Below are 27,686 nucleotides of genomic sequence, written 5' to 3' on the forward strand. Positions count from 1 at the left end.
TGTCAAATCCTCAGTGACCCTCAGGACTCTCTCACGTCCTCAGTGACCCTCAGGACTCTCTCACGTCCTCAGAGACCCTCAGCACTCTCTCACGTCCTCAGTGACCCTCAGGACTCTCTCACGTCCTCAGAGACCCTCAGGACTCTCTCACGTCCTCAGTGACCCTCAGGACTCTCTCACCTCCTCAGTGACCCTCAGTACCCTGTCAAATCCTCAGTGACCCTCAGGACTCTGTCAAATCCTCAGTGACCCTCAGGACTCTCTCACATCCTCAGTGACCCTCAGGACTCTCTCAAATCCTCAGTGACCCTCAGGACTCTCTCACGTCCTCAGTGACCCTCAGGACTCTCTCACGTCCTCAGTGACCCTCAGCACTCTCTCACGTCCTCAGTGACCCTCAGGACTCTCTCACGTCCTCAGTGACCCTCAGGACTCTCTCACGTCCTCAGAGACCCTCAGGATTCTCTCACGTCCTCAGTGACCCTCAGGATTCTCTCACGTCCTCAGAGACCCTCAGCACTCTCTCACGTCCTCAGTGACCCTCAGGACTCCCTCACGTCCTCAGTGACCCTCAGGACTCTCTCACGTCCTCAGAGACCCTCAGCACTCTCTCACGTCCTCAGTGACCCTCAGGACTCCCTCACGTCCTCAGTGATCCTCAGGACTCTCTCACGTCCTCAGAGACCCTCAGCACTCTCTCACGTCCTCAGTGACCCTCAGGACTCTCTCACGTCCTCAGAGACCCTCAGGACTCTCTCACGTCCTCAGTGACCCTCAGGACTCTCTCACGTCCGCAGTGACCCTCAGGACTCTCTCACGTCCTCAGTGACCCTCAGTACCCTGTCAAATCCTCAGTGACCCTCAGGACTCTGTCAAATCCTCAGTGACCCTCAGGACTCTCTCACATCCTCAGTGACCCTCAGGACTCTCTCAAATCCTCAGTGACCCTCAGGACTCTCTCACGTCCTCAGTGACCCTCAGGACTCTCTCACGTCCTCAGTGACCCTCAGCACTCTCTCACGTCCTCAGTGACCCTCAGGACTCTCTCACGTCCTCAGTGACCCTCAGGACTCTCTCACGTCCTCAGAGACCCTCAGGATTCTCTCACGTCCTCAGTGACCCTCAGGATTCTCTCACGTCCTCAGAGACCCTCAGCACTCTCTCACGTCCTCAGTGACCCTCAGGACTCTCTCACGTCCTCAGAGACCCTCAGCACTCTCTCACGTCCTCAGTGACCCTCAGGACTCCCTCACGTCCTCAATGATCCTCAGGACTCTCTCACGTCCTCAGAGACCCTCAGCACTCTCTCACGTCCTCAGTGACCCTCAGGACTCCCTCACATCCTCAGCGACCCTGAGGACTCTCTCACGTCCTCAGAGACCCTCAGGACTCCCTCACATCCTCAGAGACCCTCAGGACTCTCTCACGTCCTCAGTGACCCTCAGCACTCTCTCACGTCCTCAGTGACCCTCAGGACTCCCTCACATCCTCAGAGACCCTCAGCACTCTCTCACGTCCTCAGTGACCCTCAGGACTCTCTCACGTCCTCAGTGACCCTCAGGACTCCCTCACATCCTCAGAGACCCTCAGGACTCTCTCACGTCCTCAGTGACCCTCAGGACTCCCTCACATCCTCAGAGACCCTCAGCACTCTCTCACGTCCTCAGTGACCCTCAGGACTCTCTCACGTCCTCAGTGATCCTCAGGACTCTGTCAAATCCTCAGTGACCCTCAGGACTCTCTCACGTCCTCAGTGACCCTCAGGACTCTCTCACATCCTCAGTGACCCTCAGGACTCTCTCACGTCCTCAGTGACCCTCAGGACTCTGTCAAATCCTCAGTGACCCTCAGGACTCTGTCAAATCCTCAGTGACCCTCAGGACTCTCTCACATCCTCAGTGACCCTCAGGACTCTCTCAAATCCTCAGTGACCCTCAGGACTCTCTCACGTCCTCAGTGACCCTCAGGACTCTCTCACGTCCTCAGAGACCCTCAGGACTCTCTCACGTCCTCAGTGACCCTCAGGACTCTCTCACGTCCTCAGTGACCCTCAGGACTCTCTCACGTCCTCAGTGACCCTCAGTACTCTCTCACGTCCTCAGTGACCCTCAGGACTCTGTCAAATCCTCAGTGACCCTCAGGACTCTCTCACATCCTCAGTGACCCTCAGTACTCTCTCAAATCCTCAGTGACCCTCAGGACTCTCTCACGTCCTCAGTGACCCTCAGGACTCTCTCACGTCCTCAGTGATCCTCAGCACTCTCTCACGTCCTCAGTGACCCTCAGGACTCTGTCAAATCCTCAGTGACCCTCAGGACTCTGTCAAATCCTCAGTGACCCTCAGGACTCTCTCACGTCCTCAGAGACCCTCAGCACTCTCTCACGTCCTCAGTGACCCTCAGGACTCCCTCACGTCCTCAGCGACCCTCAGGACTCTCTCACGTCCTCAGAGTCCCTCAGGACTCTCTCACGTCCTCAGTGACCCTCAGGACTCCCTCACGTCCTCAGAGACCCTCAGGACTCTCTCACGTCCTCAGAGACCCTCAGGACTCTCTCACGTCCTCAGAGACCCTCAGGACTCTCTCACGTCCTCAGTGACCCTCAGGACTCTCTCACGTCCTCAGTGACCCTCAGGACTCCCTCACGTCCTCAGTGACCCTCAGGACTCTCTCACGTCCTCAGAGACCCTCAGCACTCTCTCACGTCCTCAGTGACCCTCAGGACTCACTCACGTCCTCAGTGATCCTCAGGACTCTCTCACGTCCTCAGTGACCCTCAGGACTCTCTCACGTCCTCAGTGACCCTCAGGACTCTCTCACGTCCTCAGTGATCCTCAGGACTCTGTCAAATCCTCAGTGACCCTCAGGACTCTCTCACGTCCTCAGAGACCCTCAGGACTCTGTCAAATCCTCAGTGACCCTCAGGACTCTCTCACGTCCTCAGTGACCCTCAGGACTCTCTCACGTCCTCAGAGACCCTCAGCACTCTCTCACGTCCTCAGTGACCCTCAGGACTCTCTCACGTCCTCAGAGACCCTCAGGACTCTCTCACGTCCTCAGTGACCCTCAGGACTCTCTCACGTCCTCAGTGACCCTCAGGACTCTCTCACGTCCTCAGTGACCCTCAGTACCCTGTCAAATCCTCAGTGACCCTCAGGACTCTGTCAAATCCTCAGTGACCCTCAGGACTCTCTCACATCCTCAGTGACCCTCAGGACTCTCTCAAATCCTCAGTGACCCTCAGGACTCTCTCACGTCCTCAGTGACCCTCAGGACTCTCTCACGTCCTCAGTGACCCTCAGGACTCTCTCACGTCCTCAGTGACCCTCAGGACTCTCTCACGTCCTCAGTGACCCTCAGGACTCTCTCACGTCCTCAGAGACCCTCAGGATTCTCTCACGTCCTCAGTGACCCTCAGGATTCTCTCACGTCCTCAGAGACCCTCAGCACTCTCTCACGTCCTCAGTGACCCTCAGGACTCCCTCACGTCCTCAGTGACCCTCAGGACTCTCTCACGTCCACAGAGACCCTCAGCACTCTCTCACGTCCTCAGTGACCCTCAGGACTCCCTCACGTCCTCAGTGATCCTCAGGACTCTCTCACGTCCTCAGAGACCCACAGCACTCTCTCACGTCCTCAGTGACCCTCAGGACTCTCTCACGTCCTCAGAGACCCTCAGGACTCTCTCACGTCCTCAGTGACCCTCAGGACTGTCTCACGTCCTCAGTGACCCTCAGGACTCTCTCACGTCCTCAGTGACCCTCAGTACCCTGTCACGTCCTCAGTGACCCTCAGTACCCTGTCAAATCCTCAGTGACCCTCAGGACTCTGTCAAATCCTCAGTGACCCTCAGGACTCTCTCACATCCTCAGTGACCCTCAGGACTCTCTCAAATCCTCAGTGACCCTCAGGACTCTCTCACGTCCTCAGTGACCCTCAGGACTCTCTCACGTCCTCAGTGACCCTCAGGACTCTGTCAAATCCTCAGTGACCCTCAGGACTCTGTCAAATCCTCAGTGACCCTCAGGACTCTCTCACATCCTCAGTGACCCTCAGGACTCTCTCAAATCCTCAGTGACCCTCAGGACTCTCTCACGTCCTCAGTGACCCTCAGGACTCTCTCACGTCCTCAGAGACCCTCAGGACTCTCTCACGTCCTCAGTGACCCTCAGGACTCTCTCACGTCCTCAGTGACCCTCAGGACTCTCTCACGTCCTCAGTGACCCTCAGGACTCTGTCAAATCCTCAGTGACCCTCAGGACTCTCTCACATCCTCAGTGACCCTCAGGACTCTCTCAAATCCTCAGTGACCCTCAGGACTCTCTCACGTCCTCAGTGACCCTCAGGACTCTCTCACGTCCTCAGTGACCCTCAGGACTCTGTCACGTCCTCAGTGACCCTCAGCACTCTCTCACTTCCTCAGTGATCCTCAGCACTCTCTCACGTCCTCAGTGACCCTCAGGACTCTGTCAAATCCTCAGTGACCCTCAGGACTCTCTCACGTCCTCAGAGACCCTCAGCACTCTCTCACGTCCTCAGTGACCCTCAGGACTCCCTCACGTCCTCAGCGACCCTCAGGACTCTCTCACGTCCTCAGAGTCCCTCAGCACTCTCTCACGTCCTCAGTGACCCTCAGGACTCCCTCACGTCCTCAGAGACCCTCAGGACTCTCTCACGTCCTCAGAGACCCTCAGGACTCTCTCACGTCCTCAGAGACCCTCAGGACTCTCTCACGTCCTCAGTGACCCTCAGGACTCTCTCACGTCCTCAGTGACCCTCAGGACTCCCTCACGTCCTCAGTGACCCTCAGGACTCTCTCACGTCCTCAGAGACCCTCAGCACTCTCTCACGTCCTCAGTGACCCTCAGGACTCACTCACGTCCTCAGTGACCCTCAGGACTCTCTCACGTCCTCTGTGACCCTCAGGACTCTCTCACGTCCTCAGTGATCCTCAGGACTCTGTCAAATCCTCAGTGACCCTCAGGACTCTCTCACGTCCTCAGAGACCCTCAGGACTCTGTCAAATCCTCAGTGACCCTCAGGACTCTCTCACGTCCTCAGTGACCCTCAGGACTCTCTCACGTCCTCAGAGACCCTCAGGACTCTGTCAAATCCTCAGTGACCCTCAGGACTCTCTCACGTCCTCAGTGACCCTCAGGACTCTCTCACGTCCTCAGAGACCCTCAGGACTCTGTCAAATCCTCAGTGACCCTCAGGACTCTCTCACGTCCTCAGTGACCCTCAGGACTCTCTCACGTCCTCAGAGACCCTCAGCACTCTCTCACGTCCTCAGTGACCCTCAGGACTCTCTCACGTCCTCAGAGACCCTCAGGACTCTCTCACGTCCTCAGTGACCCTCAGGACTCTCTCACGTCCTCAGTGACCCTCAGGACTCTCTCACGTCCTCAGTGACCCTCAGTACCCTGTCAAATCCTCAGTGACCCTCAGGACTCTGTCAAATCCTCAGTGACCCTCAGGACTCTCTCACATCCTCAGTGACCCTCAGGACTCTCTCAAATCCTCAGTGACCCTCAGGACTCTCTCACGTCCTCAGTGACCCTCAGGACTCTCTCACGTCCTCAGAGACCCTCAGGACTCTGTCAAATCCTCAGTGACCCTCAGGACTCTCTCACGTCCTCAGTGACCCTCAGGACTCTCTCACGTCCTCAGAGACCCTCAGGACTCTGTCAAATCCTCAGTGACCCTCAGGACTCTCTCACGTCCTCAGTGACCCTCAGGATTCTCTCACGTCCTCAGAGACCCTCAGCACTCTCTCACGTCCTCAGTGACCCTCAGGACTCCCTCACGTCCTCAGTGACCCTCAGGACTCTCTCACGTCCTCAGAGACCCTCAGCACTCTCTCACGTCCTCAGTGACCCTCAGGACTCCCTCACGTCCTCAGTGATCCTCAGGACTCTCTCACGTCCTCAGAGACCCTCAGCACTCTCTCACGTCCTCAGTGACCCTCAGGACTCTCTCACGTCCTCAGAGACCCTCAGGACTCTCTCACGTCCTCAGTGACCCTCAGGACCCTGTCAAATCCTCAGTGACCCTCAGGACTCTGTCAAATCCTCAGTGACCCTCAGGACTCTGTCAAATCCTCAGTGACCCTCAGGACTCTCTCACATCCTCAGTGACCCTCAGGACTCTCTCACGTCCTCAGTGACCCTCAGCACTCTCTCACGTCCTCAGTGACCCTCAGGACTCTCTCACGTCCTCAGTGACCCTCAGGACTCTCTCACGTCCTCAGAGACCCTCAGGATTCTCTCACGTCCTCAGTGACCCTCAGGATTCTCTCACGTCCTCAGAGACCCTCAGCACTCTCTCACGTCCTCAGTGACCCTCAGGACTCTCTCACGTCCTCAGAGACCCTCAGCACTCTCTCACGTCCTCAGTGACCCTCAGGACTCCCTCACGTCCTCAGTGATCCTCAGGACTCTCTCACGTCCTCAGAGACCCTCAGCACTCTCTCACGTCCTCAGTGACCCTCAGGACTCCCTCACGTCCTCAGCGACCCTGAGGACTCTCTCACGTCCTCAGAGACCCTCAGCACTCTCTCACGTCCTCAGTGACCCTCAGGACTCTCTCACGTCCTCAGTGATCCTCAGGACTCTGTCAAATCCTCAGTGACCCTCAGGACTCTCTCACGTCCTCAGTGACCCTCAGGACTCTCTCACATCCTCAGTGACCCTCAGGACTCTCTCACGTCCTCAGTGACCCTCAGGACTCTCTCACGTCCTCAGTGACCCTCAGGACTCTGTCAAATCCTCAGTGACCCTCAGGACTCTGTCAAATCCTCAGTGACCCTCAGGACTCTCTCAAATCCTCAGTGACCCTCAGGACTCTCTCACGTCCTCAGTGACACTCAGGACTCTCTCACGTCCTCAGAGACCCTCAGGACTCTCTCACGTCCTCAGTGACCCTCAGGACTCTCTCACGTCCTCAGTGACCCTCAGGACTCTCTCACGTCCTCAGTGACCCTCAGGACTCTCTCACGTCCTCAGTGACCCTCAGCACTCTCTCACGTCCTCAGTGATCCTCAGCACTCTCTCACGTCCTCAGTGACCCTCAGGACTCTGTCAAATCCTCAGTGACCCTCAGGACTCCCTCACGTCCTCAGTGATCCTCAGGACTCCCTCACGTCCTCAGTGATCCTCAGGACTCTCTCACGTCCTCAGAGACCCTCAGCACTCTCTCACGTCCTCAGTGACCCTCAGGACTCCCTCACGTCCTCAGCGACCCTCAGGACTCCCTCACGTCCTCAGTGACCCTCAGGACTCTCTCACGTCCTCAGAGACCCTCAGCACTCTCTCACGTCCTCAGTGACCCTCAGCACTCTCTCACGTCCTCAGTGACCCTCAGGACTCTCTCACGTCCTCAGTGACCCTCAGGACTCCCTCACGTCCTCAGTGACCCTCAGGACTCTCTCACGTCCTCAGAGACCCTCAGCACTCTCTCACGTCCTCAGTGACCCTCAGGACTCCCTCACGTCCTCAGTGATCCTCAGGACTCCCTCACGTCCTCAGTGATCCTCAGGACTCTCTCACGTCCTCAGAGACCCTCAGCACTCTCTCACGTCCTCAGTGACCCTCAGGACTCCCTCACGTCCTCAGCGACCCTCAGGACTCCCTCACGTCCTCAGTGATCCTCAGGACTCTCTCACGTCCTCAGAGACCCTCAGCACTCTCTCACGTCCTCAGTGACCCTCAGGACTCCCTCACGTCCTCAGCGACCCTCAGGACTCTCTCACGTCCTCAGAGACCCTCAGCACTCTCTCACGTCCTCAGTGACCCTCAGGACTCTCTCACGTCCTCAGTGACCCTCAGCACTCTCTCACGTCCTCAGTGACCCTCAGCACTCTCTCACGTCCTCAGTGATCCTCAGGACTCTCTCACGTCCTCAGAGACCCTCAGCACTCTCTCACGTCCTCAGTGACCCTCAGGACTCCCTCACGTCCTCAGCGACCCTCAGGACTCCCTCACGTCCTCAGTGATCCTCAGGACTCTCTCACGTCCTCAGAGACCCTCAGCACTCTCTCACGTCCTCAGTGACCCTCAGGACTCCCTCACGTCCTCAGCGACCCTCAGGACTCTCTCACGTCCTCAGAGACCCTCAGCACTCTCTCACGTCCTCAGTGACCCTCAGGACTCTCTCACGTCCTCAGTGACCCTCAGCACTCTCTCACGTCCTCAGTGACCCTCAGCACTCTCTCACGTCCTCAGTGATCCTCAGGACTCTCTCACGTCCTCAGTGACCCTCAGGACTCCCTCACGTCCTCAGCGACCCTCAGGACTCTCTCACGTCCTCAGAGACCCTCAGCACTCTCTCACGTCCTCAGTGACCCTCAGGACTCTCACACGTCCTCAGTGACCCTCAGCACTCTCTCACGTCCTCAGTGACCCTCAGCACTCTCTCACGTCCTCAGTGATCCTCAGGACTCTCTCACGTCCTCAGTGACCCTCAGGACTCTCTCACGTCCTCAGTGACCCTCAGGACTCTCTCACGTCCTCAGTGACCCTCAGGACTCTCTCACGTCCTCAGTGACCCTCAGGACTCTCTCACGTCCTCAGAGACCCTCAGGACTCTGTCATATCCTCAGTGACCCTCAGGACTCTCTCACGTCCTCAGTGACCCTCAGCACTCTCTCACGTCCTCAGTGACCCTCAGGACTCTCTCACGTCCTCAGTGACCCTCAGGACTCTGTCAAATCCTCAGTGACCCTCAGGACTCCCTCATGTCCTCAGTGACCCTCAGGACTCTCTCACGTCCTCAGTGATCCTCAGGACTCTCTCACGTCCTCAGTGACCCTCAGGATTCTCTCACGTCCTCAGTGACCCTCAGGACTCTGTCAAATCCTCAGTGACCCTCAGGACTCCCTCATGTCCTCAGTGACCCTCAGGACTCCCTCATGTCCTCAGTGACCCTCAGGACTCCCTCACGTCCTCAGTGACCCTCAGGACTCTCTCACGTCCTCAGTGACCCTCAGGACTCTCTCACGTCCTCAGTGATCCTCAGGACTCTCTCACGTCCTCAGTGACCCTCAGGACTCTCTTACGTCCTCAGAGACCCTCAGGACTCTCTCACGTCCTCAGTGAACCTCAGCACTCTCTCAAATCCTCAGTGACCCTCAGGACTCTCTCACGTCCTCAGTGACCCTCAGGACTCTCTCACATCCTCAGTGACCCTCAGGACTCTCTCACGTCCTCAGTGACCCTCAGGACTCTCTCACGTCCTCAGAGACCCTCAGGATTCTCTCACGTCCTCAGTGATCCTCAGGACTCTCTCACGTCCTCAGTGATCCTCAGGACTCTCTCAAATCCTCAGTGATCCTCAGGACTCTCTCACGTCCTCAGAGACCCTCAGGACTCTCTCACGTCCTCAGTGATCCTCAGGACTCTCTCACGTCCTCAGTGACCCTCAGGACTCTCTTACGTCCTCACTGACCCTCAGGACTCTCTCACGTCCTCAGAGACCCTCAGGACTCTCTCACGTCCTCAGTGATCCTCAGGACTCTCTCACGTCCTCAGTGACCCTCAGGACTCTCTCACGTCCTCAGTGACCCTCAGGACTCTCTCACGTCCTCAGAGACCCTCAGGACTCTCTCACGTCCTCAGTGATCCTCAGGACTCTCTCACGTCCTCAGTGACCCTCAGGACTCTCTCAAATCCTCAGTGATCCTCAGGACTCTCTCACGTCCTCAGAGACCCTCAGGACTCTCTCACGTCCTCAGTGATCCTCAGGACTCTCTCACGTCCTCAGTGACCCTCAGGACTCTGTCAAATCCTCAGTGACCCTCAGGACTCTCTCAAATCCTCAGTGACCCTCAGGACTCTCTCAAATCCTCAGTGACCCTCAGGACTCTCTCACGTCCTCAGTGACCCTCAGGACTCTCTCACGTCCTCAGAGACCCTCAGGACTCTCTCACGTCCTCAGTGACCCTCAGGACTCTCTCACGTCCTCAGTGACCCTCAGGACTCTCTCACGTCCTCAGTGACCCTCAGGACTCTGTCAAATCCTCAGTGACCCTCAGGACTCTCTCACATCCTCAGTGACCCTCAGGACTCTCTCAAATCCTCAGTGACCCTCAGGACTCTCTCACGTCCTCAGTGACCCTCAGGACTCTCTCACATCCTCAGTGACCCTCAGGACTCTCTCAAATCCTCAGTGACCCTCAGGACTCTCTCACGTCCTCAGTGACCCTCAGGACTCTCTCACATCCTCAGTGACCCTCAGGACTCTCTCAAATCCTCAGTGACCCTCAGGACTCTCTCACGTCCTCAGTGACCCTCAGGACTCTCTCACGTCCTCAGTGACCCTCAGGACTCTCTCACATCCTCAGTGACCCTCAGGACTCTCTCAAATCCTCAGTGACCCTCAGGACTCTCTCACGTCCTCAGTGACCCTCAGGACTCCCTCACGTCCTCAGTGACCCTCAGGACTCTCTCACGTCCTCAGAGACCCTCAGCACTCTCTCACGTCCTCAGTGACCCTCAGGACTCTCTCACGTCCTCAGTGACCCTCAGGACTCTCTCACGTCCTCAGAGACCCTCAGGACTCTCTCACGTCCTCAGTGACCCTCAGCACTCTCTCACGTCCTCAGTGACCCTCAGGACTCTCTCACGTCCTCAGTGACCCTCAGGACTCCCTCACGTCCTCAGTGACCTTCAGGACTCTCTCACGTCCTCAGAGACCCTCAGCACTCTCTCACGTCCTCAGTGACCCTCAGGACTCCCTCACGTCCTCAGTGATCCTCAGGACTCCCTCACGTCCTCAGTGATCCTCAGGACTCTCTCACGTCCTCAGAGACCCTCAGCACTCTCTCACGTCCTCAGTGACCCTCAGGACTCCCTCACGTCCTCAGCGACCCTCAGGACTCCCTCACGTCCTCAGTGACCCTCAGGACTCTCTCACGTCCTCAGAGACCCTCAGCACTCTCTCACGTCCTCAGTGACCCTCAGCACTCTCTCACGTCCTCAGTGACCCTCAGGACTCTATCACGTCCTCAGTGACCCTCAGGACTCCCTCACGTCCTCAGTGACCCTCAGGACTCTCTCACGTCCTCAGAGACCCTCAGCACTCTCTCACGTCCTCAGTGACCCTCAGGACTCCCTCACGTCCTCAGTGATCCTCAGGACTCCCTCACGTCCTCAGTGATCCTCAGGACTCTCTCACGTCCTCAGAGACCCTCAGCACTCTCTCACGTCCTCAGTGACCCTCAGGACTCCCTCACGTCCTCAGCGACCCTCAGGACTCCCTCATGTCCTCAGTGATCCTCAGGACTCTCTCACGTCCTCAGAGACCCTCAGCACTCTCTCACGTCCTCAGTGACCCTCAGGACTCCCTCACGTCCTCAGCGACCCTCAGGACTCTCTCACGTCCTCAGAGACCCTCAGCACTCTCTCACGTCCTCAGTGACCCTCAGGACTCTCTCACGTCCTCAGTGACCCTCAGCACTCTCTCACGTCCTCAGTGATCCTCAGGACTCTCTCACGTCCTCAGAGACCCTCAGCACTCTCTCACGTCCTCAGTGACCCTCAGGACGCTCTCACGTCCTCAGTGACCCTCAGGACTCTCTCACGTCCTCAGTGACCCTCAGCACTCTCTCACGTCCTCAGTGACCCTCAGCACTCTCTCACGTCCTCAGTGATCCTCAGGACTCTCTCACGTCCTCAGTGATCCTCAGGACTCTCTCACGTCCTCAGTGACCCTCAGGACTCTCTCACGTCCTCAGTGACCCTCAGGACTCTCTCACGTCCTCAGTGACCCTCAGGACTCCCTCAAATCCTCAGTGACCCTCAGGACTCTCTCACGTCCTCAGAGACCCTCAGCACTCTCTCACGTCCTCAGTGACCCTCAGGACTCTCTCACGTCCTCAGAGACCCTCAGGACTCTGTCATATCCTCAGTGACCCTCAGGACTCTCTCACGTCCTCAGTGACCCTCAGCACTCTCTCACGTCCTCAATGACCCTCAGGACTCTCTCACGTCCTCAGTGACCCTCAGGACTCTGTCAAATCCTCAGTGACCCTCAGGACTCCCTCATGTCCTCAGTGACCCTCAGGACTCTCTCACGTCCTCAGTGATCCTCAGGACTCTCTCACGTCCTCAGTGACCCTCAGGATTCTCTCACGTCCTCAGTGACCCTCAGGACTCTGTCAAATCCTCAGTGACCCTCAGGACTCCCTCATGTCCTCAGTGACCCTCAGGACTCCCTCATGTCCTCAGTGACCCTCAGGACTCCCTCACGTCCTCAGTGACCCTCAGGACTCTCTCACGTCCTCAGTGACCCTCAGGACTCTCTCACGTCCTCAGTGATCCTCAGGACTCTCTCACGTCCTCAGTGACCCTCAGGACTCTCTTACGTCCTCAGAGACCCTCAGGACTCTCTCACGTCCTCAGTGAACCTCAGCACTCTCTCAAATCCTCAGTGACCCTCAGGACTCTCTCACGTCCTCAGTGACCCTCAGGACTCTCTCACATCCTCAGTGACCCTCAGGACTCTCTCACGTCCTCAGTGACCCTCAGGACTCTCTCACGTCCTCAGAGACCCTCAGGATTCTCTCACGTCCTCAGTGATCCTCAGGACTCTCTCACGTCCTCAGTGACCCTCAGCACTCTCTCAAGTCCTCAGTGACCCTCAGGACTCTCTCACGTCCTCAGTGATCCTCAGGACTCTCTCAAATCCTCAGTGATCCTCAGGCCTCTCTCACGTCCTCAGAGACCCTCAGGATTCTCTCACGTCCTCAGTGACCCTCAGGACTCTCTCACGTCCTCAGTGACCCTCAGGACTCTCTCACGTCCTCAGTGACCCTCAGGATTCTCTCACGTCCTCAGTGACCCTCAGGACTCTGTCAAATCCTCAGTGACCCTCAGGATTCTCTCACGTCCTCAGTGACCCTCAGGACTCTCTCACGTCCTCAGAGACCCTCAGGATTGTTTCACGTCCTCAGTGACCCTCAGGACTCCCTCACGTCCTCAGTGACCCTCAGGACTCTCTCACGTCCTCAGAGACCCTCAGCACTCTCTCACGTCCTCAGTGACCCTCAGGACTCTCTCACGTCCTCAGTGACCCTCAGGACTCTCTCACGTCCTCAGTGATCCTCAGACTCTGTCAAATCCTCAGTGACCCTCAGGACTCTCTCACGTCCTCAGAGACCCTCAGGACTCTGTCAAATCCTCAGTGACCCTCAGGACTTTCTCACGTCCTCAGTGACCCTCAGCACTCTCTCACGTCCTCAATGACCCTCAGGACTCTCTCGCGTCCTCAGTGACCCTCAGGACTCTGTCAAATCCTCAGTGACCCTCAGGACTCCCTCATGTCCTCAGTGACCCTCAGGACTCTCTCACGTCCTCAGTGTCCCTCAGGACTCTCTCACATCCTCAGTGACCCTCAGGACTCTCTCACGTCCTCAGTGATCCTCAGGACTCTCTCACGTCCTCAGTGACCCTCAGCACTCTCTCAAGTCCTCAGTGACCCTCAGGACTCTCTCACGTCCTCAGTGATCCTCAGGACTCTCTCAAATCCTCAGTGATCCTCAGGACTCTCTCACGTCCTCAGAGACCCTCAGGATTCTCTCACGTCCTCAGTGACCCTCAGGACTCTCTCACGTCCTCAGTGATCCTCAGGACTCTCTCACGTCCTCAGAGACCCTCAGGATTCTCTCACGTCCTCAGTGACCCTCAGGACTCTCTCACGTCCTCAGTGACCCTCAGGATTCTCTCACGTCCTCAGTGACCCTCAGGACTCTGTCAAATCCTCAGTGACCCTCAGGATTCTTTCACGTCCTCAGAGACCCTCAGGATTCTCTCACGTCCTCAGTGACCCTCAGGACTCCCTCACGTCCTCAGTGACCCTCAGGACTCTCTCACGTCCTCAGAGACCCTCAGCACTCTCTCACGTCCTCAGTGACCCTCAGGACTCTCTCACGTCCTCAGAGACCCTGAGGACTCTGTCAAATCCTCAGTGACCCTCAGGACTCTCTCACGTCCTCAGTGACCCTCAGCACTCTCTCACGTCCTCAATGACCCTCAGGACTCTCTCGCGTCCTCAGTGACCCTCAGGACTCTGTCAAATCCTCAGTGACCCTCAGGACTCCCTCATGTCCTCAGTGACCCTCAGGACTCTCTCCTGTCCTCAGTGACCCTCAGAACTCTCTCACGTCCTCAGTGATCCTCAGGACTCTCTCACGTCCTCAGTGACCCTCAGGATTCTCTCACGTCCTCAGTGACCCTCAGGACTCTGTCAAATCCTCAGTGACCCTCAGGACTCCCTCATGTCCTCAGTGACCCTCAGGACTCTCTCACGTCCTCAATGACCCTCAGGACTCTCTCACGTCCTCAGTGACCCTCAGGACTCTGTCAACTCCTCAGTGACCCTCAGGACTCCCTCATGTCCTCAGTGACCCTCAGGACTCTCTCATGTCCTCAGTGACCCTCAGGACTCTCTCACGTCCTCAGTGATCCTCAGGACTCTCTCACGTCCTCCGTGATCCTCAGGACTCTCTCACGTCCTCAGTGACCCTCAGGATTCTCTCACGTCCTCAGTGACCCTCAGGACTCTCTCACGTCCTCAGTGACCCTCAGGACTCTCTCACGTCCTCAGTGACCCTCAGGACTCTCTCACGTCCTCAGTGACCCTCAGGACTCTCTCACATCCTCAGAGACCCTCAGGACTCTCTCACGTCCTCAGTGACCCTCAGCACTCTCTCAAATCCTCAGTGACCCTCAGGACTCTCTCACGTCCTCAGTGACCCTCAGGACTCTCTCACGTCCTCAGTGACCCTCAGGACTCTCTCACGTCCTCAGTGACCCTCAGGACTCTCTCACGTCCTCAGAGACCCTCAGGATTCTCTCACGTCCTCAGTGATCCTCAGGACTCTCTCACGTCCTCAGTGACCCTCAGCACTCTCTCAAGTCCTCAGTGACCCTCAGGACTCTCTCACGTCCTCAGTGATCCTCAGGACTCTCTCAAATCCTCAGTGATCCTCAGGACTCCCTCACGTCCTCAGTGACCCTCAGGACTCTCTCACGTCCTCAGAGACCCTCAGCACTCTCTCACGTCCTCAGTGACCCTCAGGACTCTCTCACGTCCTCAGTGACCCTCAGGACTCTCTCACGTCCTCAGTGATCCTCAGACTCTGTCAAATCCTCAGTGACCCTCAGGACTCTGTCACGTCCTCAGAGACCCTCAGGACTCTGTCAAATCCTCAGTGACCCTCAGGACTCTCTCACGTCCTCAGTGACCCTCAGCACTCTCTCACGTCCTCAATGACCCTCAGGACTCTCTCGCGTCCTCAGTGACCCTCAGGACTCTCTCACATCCTCAGTGATCCTCAGGACTCTGTCAAATCCTCAGTGACCCTCAGGACTCCCTCATGTCCTCAGTGACCCTCAAGACTCTCTCATGTCCTCAGTGACCCTCAGGACTCTCTCACGTCCTCAGTGATCCTCAGGACTCTCTCACGTCCTCAGTGACCCTCAGGATTCTCTCACGTCCTCAGTGACCCTCAGGACTCTGTCAAATCCTCAGTGACCCTCAGGACTCCCTCATGTCCTCAGTGACCCTCAGGACTCTCTCATGTCCTCAGTGACCCTCAGGACTCTCTCACGTCCTCAGTGATCCTCAGGACTCTCTCACGTCCTCAGTGACCCTCAGGATTCTCTCACGTCCTCAGAGACCCTCAGGACTCTGTCAAATCCTCAGTGACCCTCAGGACTCTCTCACGTCCTCAGTGACCCTCAGGACTCTGTCAAATCCTCAGTGACCCTCAGGACTCCCTCATGTCCTCAGTGACCCTCAGGACTCTCTCATGTCCTCAGTGACCCTCAGGACTCTCTCACGTCCTCAGTGATCCTCAGGACTCTCTCACGTCCTCAGTGACCCTCAGGATTCTCTCACGTCCTCAGTGACCCTCAGGACTCTCTCACGTCCTCAGTGACCCTCAGGACTCTCTCACGTCCTCAGTGACCCTCAGCACTCTCTCAAATCCTCAGTGACCCTCAGGACTCTCTCACGTCCTCAGTGACCCTCAGGACTCTCTCACGTCCTCAGTGACCCTCAGGACTCTCTCACGTCCTCAGTGACCCTCAGGACTCTCTCACGTCCTCAGAGACCCTCAGGATTCTCTCACGTCCTCAGTGATCCTCAGGACTCTCTCACGTCCTCAGTGACCCTCAGCACTCTCTCACGTCCTCAGTGACCCTCAGGACTCTCTCACGTCCTCAGTGACCCTCAGGACTCTCTCACGTCCTCAGTGATCCTCAGGACTCTCTCAAATCCTCAGTGATCCTCAGGACTCTCTCACGTCCTCAGAGACCCTCAGGATTCTCTCACGTCCTCAGTGACCCTCAGGACTCTCTCACGTCCTCAGTGACCCTCAGGACTCTCTCACGTCCTCAGTGACCCTCAGGACTCTCTCACGTCCTCAGTGATCCTCAGGACTCTCTCACGTCCTCAGTGACCCTCAGGACTCTCTCACGTCCTCAGTGACCCTCAGGACTCTCTCACGTCCTCAGAGACCCTCAGGACTCTCTCACGTCCTCAGTGACCCTCAGCACTCTCTCAAATCCTCAGTGACCCTCAGGACTCTCTCACGTCCTCAGTGACCCTCAGGACTCTCTCACATCCTCAGTGACCCTCAGGACTCTCTCACGTCCTCAGTGACCCTCAGGACTCTCTCACGTCCTCAGAGACCCTCAGGATTCTCTCACGTCCTCAGTGATCCTCAGGACTCTCTCACGTCCTCAGTGACCCTCAGCACTCTCTCAAGTCCTCAGTGACCCTCAGGACTCTCTCACGTCCTCAGTGATCCTCAGGACTCTCTCAAATCCTCAGTGATCCTCAGGACTCTCTCACGTCCTCAGAGACCCTCAGGATTCTCTCACGTCCTCAGTGACCCTCAGGACTCTCTCACGTCCTCAGTGATCCTCAGGACTCTCTCACGTCCTCAGAGACCCTCAGGATTCTCTCACGTCCTCAGTGACCCTCAGGACTCTCTCACGTCCTCAGTGACCCTCAGGATTCTCTCACGTCCTCAGTGACCCTCAGGACTCTCTCACGTCCTCAGTGACCCTCAGGACTCTCTCACGTCCTCAGTGACCCTCAGGATTCTCTCAAATCTTCAGTGACCCTCAGGACTCTCTCACGTCCTCCGTGACCCTCAGGACTCTCTCACGTCCTCAGTGACCCTCAGGACTCTGTCAAATCCTCAGTGATCCTCAGGACTCTTTCAAATCCTCAGTGATCCTCAGGACTCTCTCACATCCTCAGAGACCCTCAGGACTCTCACGTCCTCAGTGGGATTGACAGTGACCCTCACATCCTCCAATCTCTTGCTCGACAGGTTGCAAGGATTTGATCAACATGATATTTGAGTTTTCCAATGCGATGTGCTCACTGCGTCTCTCCGAGCAGGAACTTGCCCTCTTCACTGCCACGGTGCTCATATCCACAGGTGAGGGTCCCTAAGGGGAGTTGTGGGGTCAGTGGGGTGGTGTTTGGGGGGAGGCTTCAAGCTTCAGGGCTTAATAGGCAAAATCTGGGAGAATCCAAAATATTTCTCTCATCTGTAAGGCACAGGTCAGAAGTGTAATGGAAAACCCTCCACTTCCCTGTGTGGTGTTAGATCGTACACTCATCATCCGCCACATTACCCCTCCACCCCCATGCCCCCCCCCCCCCGTCCATCTACAAGTCAAGAGTGTTATGGGACACCCTCCACTTCCCTGGGTGGAGTCAGCATTCGTCACATTGCCTCTCCCCTCCCCCTCCTGCCTACGTCAGGAGTGTGATGGAACATTCTGCATTTCCCCGGGTGGAGTCAGTTCAGCCACATTACCTCTCCCACCCCCACCTGTGTCAAGGCACTCGCCACTTCCCTAGTGAGTGTGATTCCAACAATTCCCAAGGAGATCAACACTACCCAGGACAAAGCAGCCCACTCGACTGGCATCCCACCCACATTCCTACACACTCCCTCCCCCGGCACAAAAGCTACAGTGTGCACCGTCTACAAAAATCAGACGCAGTTACTTGCCCAATTTCTCCCACCATCCACCTCTCTCGAAAAGGGGAACACCACCAACTGCAGGGTCCCCCCACCATCCCTACACTCGGCTGCTCTTTCATTGCCGTTGAGCCTGAGACCCAGAAAATCCCTCTTCAGACACCTTCCCCACACAAACTGTACAGCTTGTGCTACCCCCATACCCTCCCCAAGCGTCAGCTAGGGATGTGTGATAAATGCTGACAGTGTTAGAGAAGGAGTTGTGTAGTTGCTGTAGACCCTTGTTAATGGAGTCTTTCCTTGCCGCGCCTGAACCTTGTGCATAGATCGAATGTGGCTTCAGGAGAAGTTCAAGGTGGAGAGACTCCAGAACAGCCTGCAGCTAGCTTTCAAGCACGTCCTGCAGAGAGAGCGCCGGGAACCCATCCTCGCCAAGGTAGGCCGGTCGTCCCCAGCAACGGGATACAGCGCAGATTGTGCCCAGCCTCTTCATCCATATCCCCTACGTTCCTATCGCAGTCAGGCTGGAACCCTGAGGGGCATCTCTGTTAAGGCTGACCTCTCATAGGATCTTTCCTGACATTAGCCCAATGTTTATTTGATTTGCTACTGTATGTGGGCTTACCATATAACCATTCCTTACCTCCTGTAACCAGGGCCATTTAGTCACCTAACTAACTCTATTTCCCATGTCGCTCAATCTCTCTCGCACACTTAACTCTCTCTCTTTCTCCCCATCTCCAGTTCCCTGTCACTGCCTGTGACTCTCCACCCTCACCTTACTCTCTCTTTCTCTCTATCTTACCACCTCTCCCTCTTTTTCTTCCTCTGTTTTTCTCTATATTTTCCCTTCTCATTCTATCTTCCTGTCTCTCTTCTCATCTCTCTCCCTCTTTCTTTCTCTTACCCCTCACCACTCTCACTTCTCATCTTTCTACCTTCTTGTTTCTCTTCCTCCCCATCCCTCCTTCTCACTCTCTCACACATTTCTCTCCCTCCCTCGCTCCCTCCCATACCCTGATCCTTGGGTCAGGCAGCTGAACATCAGCTGCTACTGCCTGAGGGATTTCTTCACCTTTTGAAACTATTAAACCAACTCCTCCCTCAGGAACAGACCTTTGGGACCCTCGAAGAGTGAGTCCTGAGGCCACCCTCTCATCCCAGCTTGGGGTGGGGGGGTTGGGGGCTGTTGCGTAGGAACTAAGATCTTGCTGTACATCACCGGCAGAGTTGCCACTTGGTGGTGGAACCCAGGACCAAGACGGGACATTCGAACAAGCCCAGGGGCTGCCCTGGTTTCAAAGGGAGTGGATATGGGCAGGAATTGGAGCGGCTTTGGGGTGGAACATTTGGTGGGGTTGGCGGCAGGAGGAAGCTTCAAGTGACTGTGTTCATTTGCTCCCACCAGCTCCCCGCTAAAGTGCAGTGGCTGCAGAACTTGTGTGAGCGACACGGCGAGAGCCTGAGGAACTTCCGTCTGGCCCACCCCTTCATCGCCAACTCCCTCTTCCCCCCACTCTACAAGGAGCTCTTCACCCCAGAGTCCGAACACTCAGTGCCCTTCAATTTGTGAGTCCAGGCCTCGTCCCAATTCCACATCCTTGGGAGCTGGCAACGAGGGAGCGGGAGAGAAGAGGGCTGGTCATACGGGGCAGAGGGTGGGGAGCCTAGTAGAGGAGACTGAGAAGGGTTGGGTTGACAGGAAAGGGTTGGAATAGAGAACAGCCAGAGGAGAGGGGCACAAGTTGGTGGGAGAGGGGAAGGTGTAAGGGTGGGGGGGGGGGGTTGGGAGATAAAGGATCAGCTGAAGGGAGAGAGGCAATTGTGAACTGGGTTATGGGGAGAGGGGCTCAGTGAGATGATAGGAGTGAGAAGGCAAATGAGTGTGTAGGTACACTGACGGGGATAGATTAGTTAGAGTGAGGGGCAGGCGAGAGAACTGGGAGGAATGTGGAGGTGGAGTGAGGGGATAGAGGCAGGTGAGGCAGACATGGAGACTGGGTGGATTGAGGGGAGTGGAGTGGGGGAGGAGGATGGGAGAATAAGAGGACAGATGGGAAGGAGGGGAGAGTGGGGGCAGATAAGACAAGGGGAGGTGGAAAGTGGGGGAGAGTGAGGAGGCAGATGGCACAGAGGGAGGTAGAGAGTGAGGGAGCAGAGGGGAGGGAGAGATACTGATTATTGAGATTCTTTCAGCAGCCACCACACTCCTCCCCACCCCCACAGGACCAATCTCCATGAGTACCCCCACTGCCCCCTATCCTGTTCCCCCAACAGCCTTGTCCAGGGGTAGTAAGGAGACCCTCAGTACAGGTGGTCCCAAGTCTTCCTTGGAAGAGCCGAGGCAAATGGAAGCCATTCATCGTCCGGCAGACAGCGGGATCAGGAAGCAAGTGTCTTTAGCAGCTGATTCCCTGGATCCATTGCCTCAGAGAGGTGGAAAGGTTTGCAGATTGTCAGATAGACAATGGGGCAAAGAATTGGGACTGTCTCTCCAGGGAATGAGCAAGTTGACCACCAGCGCAGGCCGAATCCCAATTCAATCCGAGATCCCATCCAAGCTTCCAGCGCAAGTTCAGAAGTTAAAGATCCAACTTAGATCATCAGTCAGCTGGTCCTTAGAAGTTAGACTGTGGCCTATTCCGCATTATTTCCATGGCAACCAGGCACAGGCTGACTGAAGATAAGTTTATTTTCTCAAAACAAATGGACTTTTCAAATTTTGCACAGACTATATTCCCAATTGTAGTTTTAGTACAAAGGAACTTAGCTTTTTTTTCCCCAATTAATCAGGGGGGGGGGTGGAAAGAAGCCAATTTCTTGCAAGAAGACGTTTTGGGCTTTTTTCTGACAAATTGTTTATTTGCCAATTTAAAAAAATCTAAGTAGCTTTGTAAAACTCAGGCATTTTTGGAATATTTTGCATTAGAATATTTAGAAATAAATGTTTAGTTGTAAATATATATATATTTGCATATTTTGTATCTCGAATAAAGAGTTTTGCCAAATAATTTTATTCACTTTTATTAGGGCCTATAAGCCTCGTTTTTAGGTTTAATCTTGCCCTGGATCTCACCAGGATGTGGTCAATGTCAAGGCTGTTCTCTGTTGCCTGTTCCTGTTGCTTGGCACTTCATCCTATGTAGGTAGCACCATTATGCTTCAAACCCATTGCCCAGACCAAGAAGGCTTTCACTTGCCCATAAGGTAAATCAAATTTCTGGGCATCCACTCAAACGAGTCCCCATGCACCAGATCTGAGGTAGGACTGCACTGTATGCTGGCTGTTCTGCTGGGCCCATGGAACAAATGTGTAATGGGGGGTGACGGATTCTCCTTGGAAAGCACCTCAACCAAACCTCACTGGGAACAGGAGCCACAAAACAATCTGCAGGAGGAACTTTGTGGATGACCAGCGTCTGCTAGGGGAGGTAGAATTGTTAGTATTTCCTGATGCAGAACATCTACCCAAAATATCGACATTTCCTTTCCCTCTACAAATGCTGCTCGACTGGCTGAGTTCCTCCAGCAGATTGTCTGTTGCTGCAATCTCTGAGAAACAAAATGCTGGAGGAACTCAGCAGGTCAGGCAGCATCTGTGGAGTGGAATAAACGGTCAACATTTCGGGCCAAGACCCTTCTCCAGGACTGAAAAGGAACAGGGCAGAAGGCAGAATAAGGTGGACAGAAGGGGAAGGAACACAAACTGGAAGGTGATAGCTGAGTGGAGAAGAGGATCACACAAGAGCCGTGAGAATCTGTTATGAGAGGAGTGGACCATGGGAAAAAGGGAAAGAGGAAGGGAACCAGGGAGTGACGATGGGCAGATGAGGAGAGGGAGTGAGGGAGAACCGGAAAGAGGAACGGAAAGAGCGAAGAGAGAGGGGGAGAAATTATCAGATGTTGGAGAAATCGATGTTCATGCCATCTCATTGGAGGCTACCCTGACAGAATATGAGGTGTTGCTTCTCCAACCTGAGGTTGGCTTCATCTTGGTAGTAGTGGAGGACTTGGACCAACATGGGAAGTCCAATTGAAACTGGTACATGAGTCCAGGTGAAGGGGAAGGTGGGTTGGTGGAAATGAAGAGATAAAGGCTGGAGATGAAAGAATCTGATAGAACGAGAGTGGACTAAGGAAGAAAGGGAAGGAAGGGAGGAACCAGAGGGAGGTGATCTGGTTTTTAATCCCATTGCTCTGCCAAGATGGATTGTGCCTGTTAGAGACCCTGGACTGTAAGACTGAGTTTGAGGCTCACTCATCACCTTTTTTAGCCACTACAGTCCTTCCACAGAAGGTTCTCCCATGATTTGGGATGAGGAATAGCTCCTTCCCTTATCTTCCCTAGTCCTAATGAAGTGTCTCTGGCCAAAACTTTCCCTCCATATATGCCGAGTTCCTCCAGCATTTTGTGTGTTTTGCTCTGAAGGAACAGCTACATAACTCCATGTATGGTAGAGTTTAGAGACATGGAATCTAGGGATCTGGGGTCATTCTGTGTTCACACTGAACTGCTTGAGGGGTTTCTGGGGGCCAAGGTCTCCCTCCTGGAGGTAGTGAGGGGTGAAGAGCCAGGACACTGAGTAGGTTGGGGAGATTTGAAAAGCTGGTTCGGTGCTGGTGAAGGACGCTTGGCACACATCTGAAGATTTGTGAAAGCAGTCATTGTTTTATTGACATTTCTAGTGGAAATTGTCTCAGGACCCGGTCACAGCAAATCCCATCCCAAGGACTGGGACATTCCCAAGAGAAGATCCGGCATGGGAAGGGGGAGGTGGAATCACGTGTATGAATACTTCTCTTTGCAAGTGTGTGAGCACGTGTAGCAGCAGAGGCCCAAGTGTGCCTGTGTATGTGTGTGTAACATACATGAATGTGTGTGTGTGTATTATGTCCCAGTGTTTCTCTGTCTGCTGCCAGTTGCTGCTTCTGTTCATGTGTCTGTGGGGCAAATGTGTCCATCTGTGCATACCCGGCGTGTTCATTTACTTCTGGCAGCAAGGCTGGACCCAGGAGACGCCCATGGACAATGCATCTACAGGTCCTCTCCACCACACAGACCCAGCAGAGCTGTCTGGTAATCGCCCTTCGTGTCACCCTGTGGAGAGAGAGCTATCAGCACAGAGTCCAACAACATCTCCCCCCTCGGTGGGGGGAGCAGCGAACACTGGGTTGTGGACCGGAGGGGGGGGGTGAGGGGAGAATGTTACACTGTGGGAGGGGGTGGGGAGAGAGCATTACGCTGAGGGAGGGGGTGAGGGGAGAGGTTTATGCTGTGGGAGGGGGTGGGGAGAGTGTTGTGCTGTGGGGGGGTGGGGAGAGAGTGTTATACTGTTGGAGGGGGTGGGGAGAGAGTGTTGTGCTGTGGGGGGGTGGGGAGAGAGCGTTGTGCTGTTGGAGGGGGTGGGGAGAGAGTGTTGTGCTGTGGGGGGGTGGGGAGAGAGTGTTGTGCTGTTGGAGGGGGTGGGGAGAGAGTGTTGTGCTGTGGGGGGGTGGGGAGAGGTTTATGCTGTGGGGGGTGGGGAGAGTGTTATGCTGTGGAGGGGGTGGGGAGAGAGTGTTGTGCTGTGGGGGGGGTGGGGAGAGGTTTATGCTGTGGGGGGGTGGGGAGCGGTTTATGCTGTGGAGGGGGTGGGGAGAGTGTTGTGTTGTGGGGGGGTGGGGAGAGGTTTTTGCTGTGGAGGGGTGGGGAGAGTGTTATGCTGTGGGGGGGTGGGGAGAGTGTTGTGCTGTGGGGGGGTGGGGAGTGTTGTGCTGTGGGGGGGTGGGGAGAGTGTTGTGCTGTAGGGGGTGAGGAGTGTTGTGCTGTGGGGGGGTGGGGAGAGTGTTATGCTGTGGAGGGGTGGGGAGAGTGTTGTGCTGTGGGGGGGTGGGGAGAGTGTTGTGCTGTGGGGGGGTGGGGAGAGGTTTATGCTGTGGGGGGGTGGGGAGAGGTTTATGCTGTGGGGGGGTGGGGAGAGTGTTATGCTGTTGGAGGGGGTGGGGAGAGAGTGTTGTGCTGTGGGGGGTGGGGAGTGTTGTGCTGTGGGAGGGGGTGGGGAGAGTGTTGTGCTGTGGGAGGGGGTGGGGAGAGAGCGTTGTGCTGTGGGGGGGTGGGGAGAGAGCGTTGTGCTGTTGGAGGGGGTGGGGAGAGGTTTATGCTGTGGGGGATGGGAAGAGTGTTATGCTGTTGGAGGGGGTGGGGAGAGAGCGTTGTGCTGTGGGAGGGGGTGGGGAGAGAGCGTTGTGCTGTGGGAGGGTGGGGAGAGAGCGTTGTGCTGTTGGAGGGGGTGGGGAGAGGTTTATGCTGTGGGGGGTGGGAAGAGTGTTATGCTGTTGGAGGGGGCGGGGAGAGAGTGTTGTGCTGTGGGAGGGTGTGGGGAGAGAGCATTGTGCTGTGGGGGGGTGGGGAGAGAGCGTTGTGCTGTTGGAGGGGGTGGGGAGAGGTTTATGCTGTGGGGGATGGGAAGAGTGTTATGCTGTTGGAGGGGGTGGGGAGAGAGTGTTGTGCTGTGGGGGGTGGGGAGAGTGTTTTGCTGTGGGGGGTGGGGAGAGTGTTTTGCTGTGGGAGGGGGTGAGGGGAGAGGGTGGGGAGAGGTTTATGCTGTGGGAGGGGGGTGAGAAGGGTGCTGACTCATTATGCCGAGGCCGGCCGTGCCGCAGATTACCTTGATTGCTGTGTACAGTGACTTCCCGTATTTCTTCCTGTACTCCGCTCGGATGCTCAGGAGATCATTCTCACAACGGGACACAAGCAGCCGGATCAGGGGTCCATCCTTGGTCCCAAATGACTGCAAGCAGATTCCATACACAGAGTGGGTCAGTCAGGTCCCGGATCCCACTCAATCCCCCGCACCTGCCCTCTCACCATATCCCTCGAAGCCCCAAACAATCAGGAATCTATCAACTTCCGCTTCCATGGACTCGGCCTCCACTGCCGTCTATGGCAGAGCATCCCATAGATTCACCACTCTCTGGCTAAAAGAATTTCTCCCAACTTCTGTTCTAAAGGGTCGCCCCTCAATTTTGAGGCTGTCCCCTCTAGTTTTGGACACCCCCACCAGAGGAAATATCCTGACTGCAACGTTCCTTTCAACATTCGGATGTGTCAATCGGATCCCCATGCATTCCTCTAAATTGAAGTACAGGTCCAAAGCTGCCAAATATGCCTCAAATTAATCCTGTCATTCCTGGAATCATCCTCATGAAGCTCCTCTAGACTCTCTCCAATGACAATACATCCTTTCTGTGATAAGGGGCCAAGAACTGTGGACAGTACTCCAAGTGAGGCCTGACTAGTGTCTTATAAAAGCTCAGCATTATCTCCTTGTTGTTATATTCTATTCCTCTTGAAATAAATGCCAACATTGCATTTGCCTTCTTTACCACAGACTCAAACTGTAAATTAACCTTCTGGGAGTCTTCTGGGAGTCAAGGATGCCCAAGTCCCTCAACCTCTGATGTTTGAACCTTCTCTCCATTTAGATAATAGTTCGCACTATTGTTCCTGTCATCTAAATGCATTATCATACATTTCCCAACACTGTATTCCATCTGACACTTCTTGCCCATTCTTGCAATTTGTCTAAGTCCTGCTGCAATCACATTTCTTCCTCAGCGCTACCTACCCTTCCACCTATCTTGTCACAAAACCATCAATTCCATTATTTCCATTATTCAAATCATTGACAAACAATGTGCAAAGTAGTGGTCCCAATACTGACCCTGAGGAACACCACTAGTCACTGATAGCCAACCAGAAGAAGCCCCTTTTATTCCCACCCATTGCATCCTGCCTGTCAACTATTCCTCTATCCCTGCCAGTATCTTTCCTGTAACACCATAGACCTTGTTAAGCAGCCTCATGTGAGGCATCTTATCAAATGGCTTCTGAAAATCTTAGTAAATGACATCCACTACCTCTTCTTTGTCCACCCAGCTTGTTATTTCCTCGAAGATTTCCTTCAGATTTGTCAAGCTAGATTTCCCTTTACAGAAACCATGCTGACTTTGACTTTATCATTAGACTCAAAATACCCCAAAATCTCATCTTTAATAATGGACTCCAACACTTTCCCAACCACTGAGGTTAGGCTAACTGGTCTACAACTTCCTCTCTTTTGTCTTCCTCCCTTCTTAAAGAGTGCATTTTACAGCCCACTGAGACCATGCCAGAATCAAGTGATTCTTGAAAAATCATGACCAATACATATAGAACATAGAACAATACTGTACAGCACCCTTCATCACACAATGTTGTGTCGACCCTTAAACCCTGCCTCCCATATAACCCTCCACCTTAAATTCCTCCGTATACCTGTCTAGTAGTCTCTTAAACTTCACTAGTGTATCTGCCTCCACCACTGACTCAGGCAGTGCATTCCACGCACCAACCACTCTCTGAGTAAAAAACCTTCCTCTAATATCCTCCTTGAACTTCCCACCCCTTAAAGCCATGTACTCTTGTACTTAGCAGTGGTGACCTGGGAAGAAGTGCTGGCTGTCCACTCTATTTCTCTTAATATCTTGTATACCTCCATCCTGTCTCCTCTCATCCTCCTCTCCAGAGAGTAAAGCCCTAGCTCCCTTAATCTCTGATCATAATGCATACTCTCTAAACCAGGCAGCATCCTAGTAAATCTCCTCTGTACCCTTTCCAATGCTTCCACATCCTTCCTATAGTGAGGCAACCAGAACTGGACACAGTGCTCCAAGTGTGGCATAACCAGGGTTTTATAGAGCTGCATCATTATCCCGCAACTCTAAATTCTATCCCTCGACTTATGAAAGCTAACACTCCATAAGCTTTCTTAACTACCCTATCTACCTGTAAGGCAACTTTCAGGGACATGTACCCCCAGATCCCTCTGCTCCTCCACACTTCCAAATAACCTGCCATTCACTTTGTACTCTCCCTTGGAGATTGTCCTTCCAAAGTGTACCACCTCACACTTCTCCGGGTTAAACTCCATCTGCCACTTCTCAGCCCACTTAAGCATCCTATCAATGTCTCTCTGCAATCTTCGACAATCCTCTACACTATCTACACCACCAACCTATGTGTCGTCTGCAAACTTGCCAACCCACCCTTCTACCCCCACATCCAGGTCGTTAATAAAAGTCATGAAAAGTAGAGGTCCCAGAACCGATCCTAGTGGGACACCACTAGTCACAACCCTCCAATCTAAATGTACTCCCTCCACCACGACCCTCTGCTTTCTTCAGGCAAGCCAATTCTGAATCCACCTGGCCAAACTTCCCTGGATCCCATGCCTTCTGACTTTCTGAATAAGCCTACCGTGTGGTACCTTGTCAATAAATCTGTTATCTCTTCAGCAATGTCTTTCAGGACTCTGGTATGTAGTCCATCCAGTCCAGGTGACCTATCTACCTTAAGCCCTTTCAGCTTGCCTAGCATATTTTCCTTTGTAATAGCAATGGTACTCACTCCTGCTTCCTGACACTCACGGACCTTTAGCATACAGCTAATGTCTTCCATGGTAAAAACTGAAGCAAAGCACTTATCAAGTTCATCTGACATTTCTTTGTTCCCTTTTACTATCACACCAACATCATCAATGATCCAATATCAACTCTCACTTCCCTTTTATTCTTTGTAGAACTGGAAAAATCTTTTGGTATCCTGCTTTATATTATTGGCTAGTTTGCCCTCACATTTCATCTCTTCCCTTCTTATAGCATTT

At 54.6% G+C, this 27,686-nt stretch overlaps 2 protein-coding genes across 3 annotated transcripts in view; one reads left to right on the forward strand and one right to left on the reverse strand.

The window, feature by feature from the left end:
* The window catches only part of LOC132398862 (nuclear receptor ROR-alpha A-like), a 179,632-nt gene extending 159,911 nt beyond the window's left edge, over positions 1-19,721 (forward strand). The window contains exons 9-11 of the mRNA XM_059978698.1: positions 17,341-17,451; positions 18,330-18,439; positions 19,412-19,721. Coding sequence (XP_059834681.1) covers positions 17,341-17,451; positions 18,330-18,439; positions 19,412-19,576 — 386 coding nt within the window. The 3' untranslated portion in view covers positions 19,577-19,721. The remainder of the gene's footprint in view (positions 1-17,340; positions 17,452-18,329; positions 18,440-19,411) is intronic.
* A 406-nt stretch (positions 19,722-20,127) lies between these two features.
* The window catches only part of LOC132399617 (annexin A2-like), a 30,969-nt gene continuing 23,410 nt past the window's right edge, over positions 20,128-27,686 (reverse strand). For both annotated transcript variants that reach the window (XM_059980172.1, XM_059980173.1), the window contains exons 12-13: positions 24,651-24,773; positions 20,128-23,101 (exon numbers count right to left, since the gene is read on the reverse strand). In XM_059980172.1, the coding sequence (XP_059836155.1) occupies positions 23,039-23,101; positions 24,651-24,773 (186 nt within the window). In that variant the 3' untranslated portion in view covers positions 20,128-23,038. The remainder of the gene's footprint in view (positions 23,102-24,650; positions 24,774-27,686) is intronic.

The sequence above is a fragment of the Hypanus sabinus genome, chromosome 9 (genome assembly GCF_030144855.1).
Source record: "Hypanus sabinus isolate sHypSab1 chromosome 9, sHypSab1.hap1, whole genome shotgun sequence".
Taxonomy (NCBI): domain Eukaryota; kingdom Metazoa; phylum Chordata; class Chondrichthyes; order Myliobatiformes; family Dasyatidae; genus Hypanus; species Hypanus sabinus.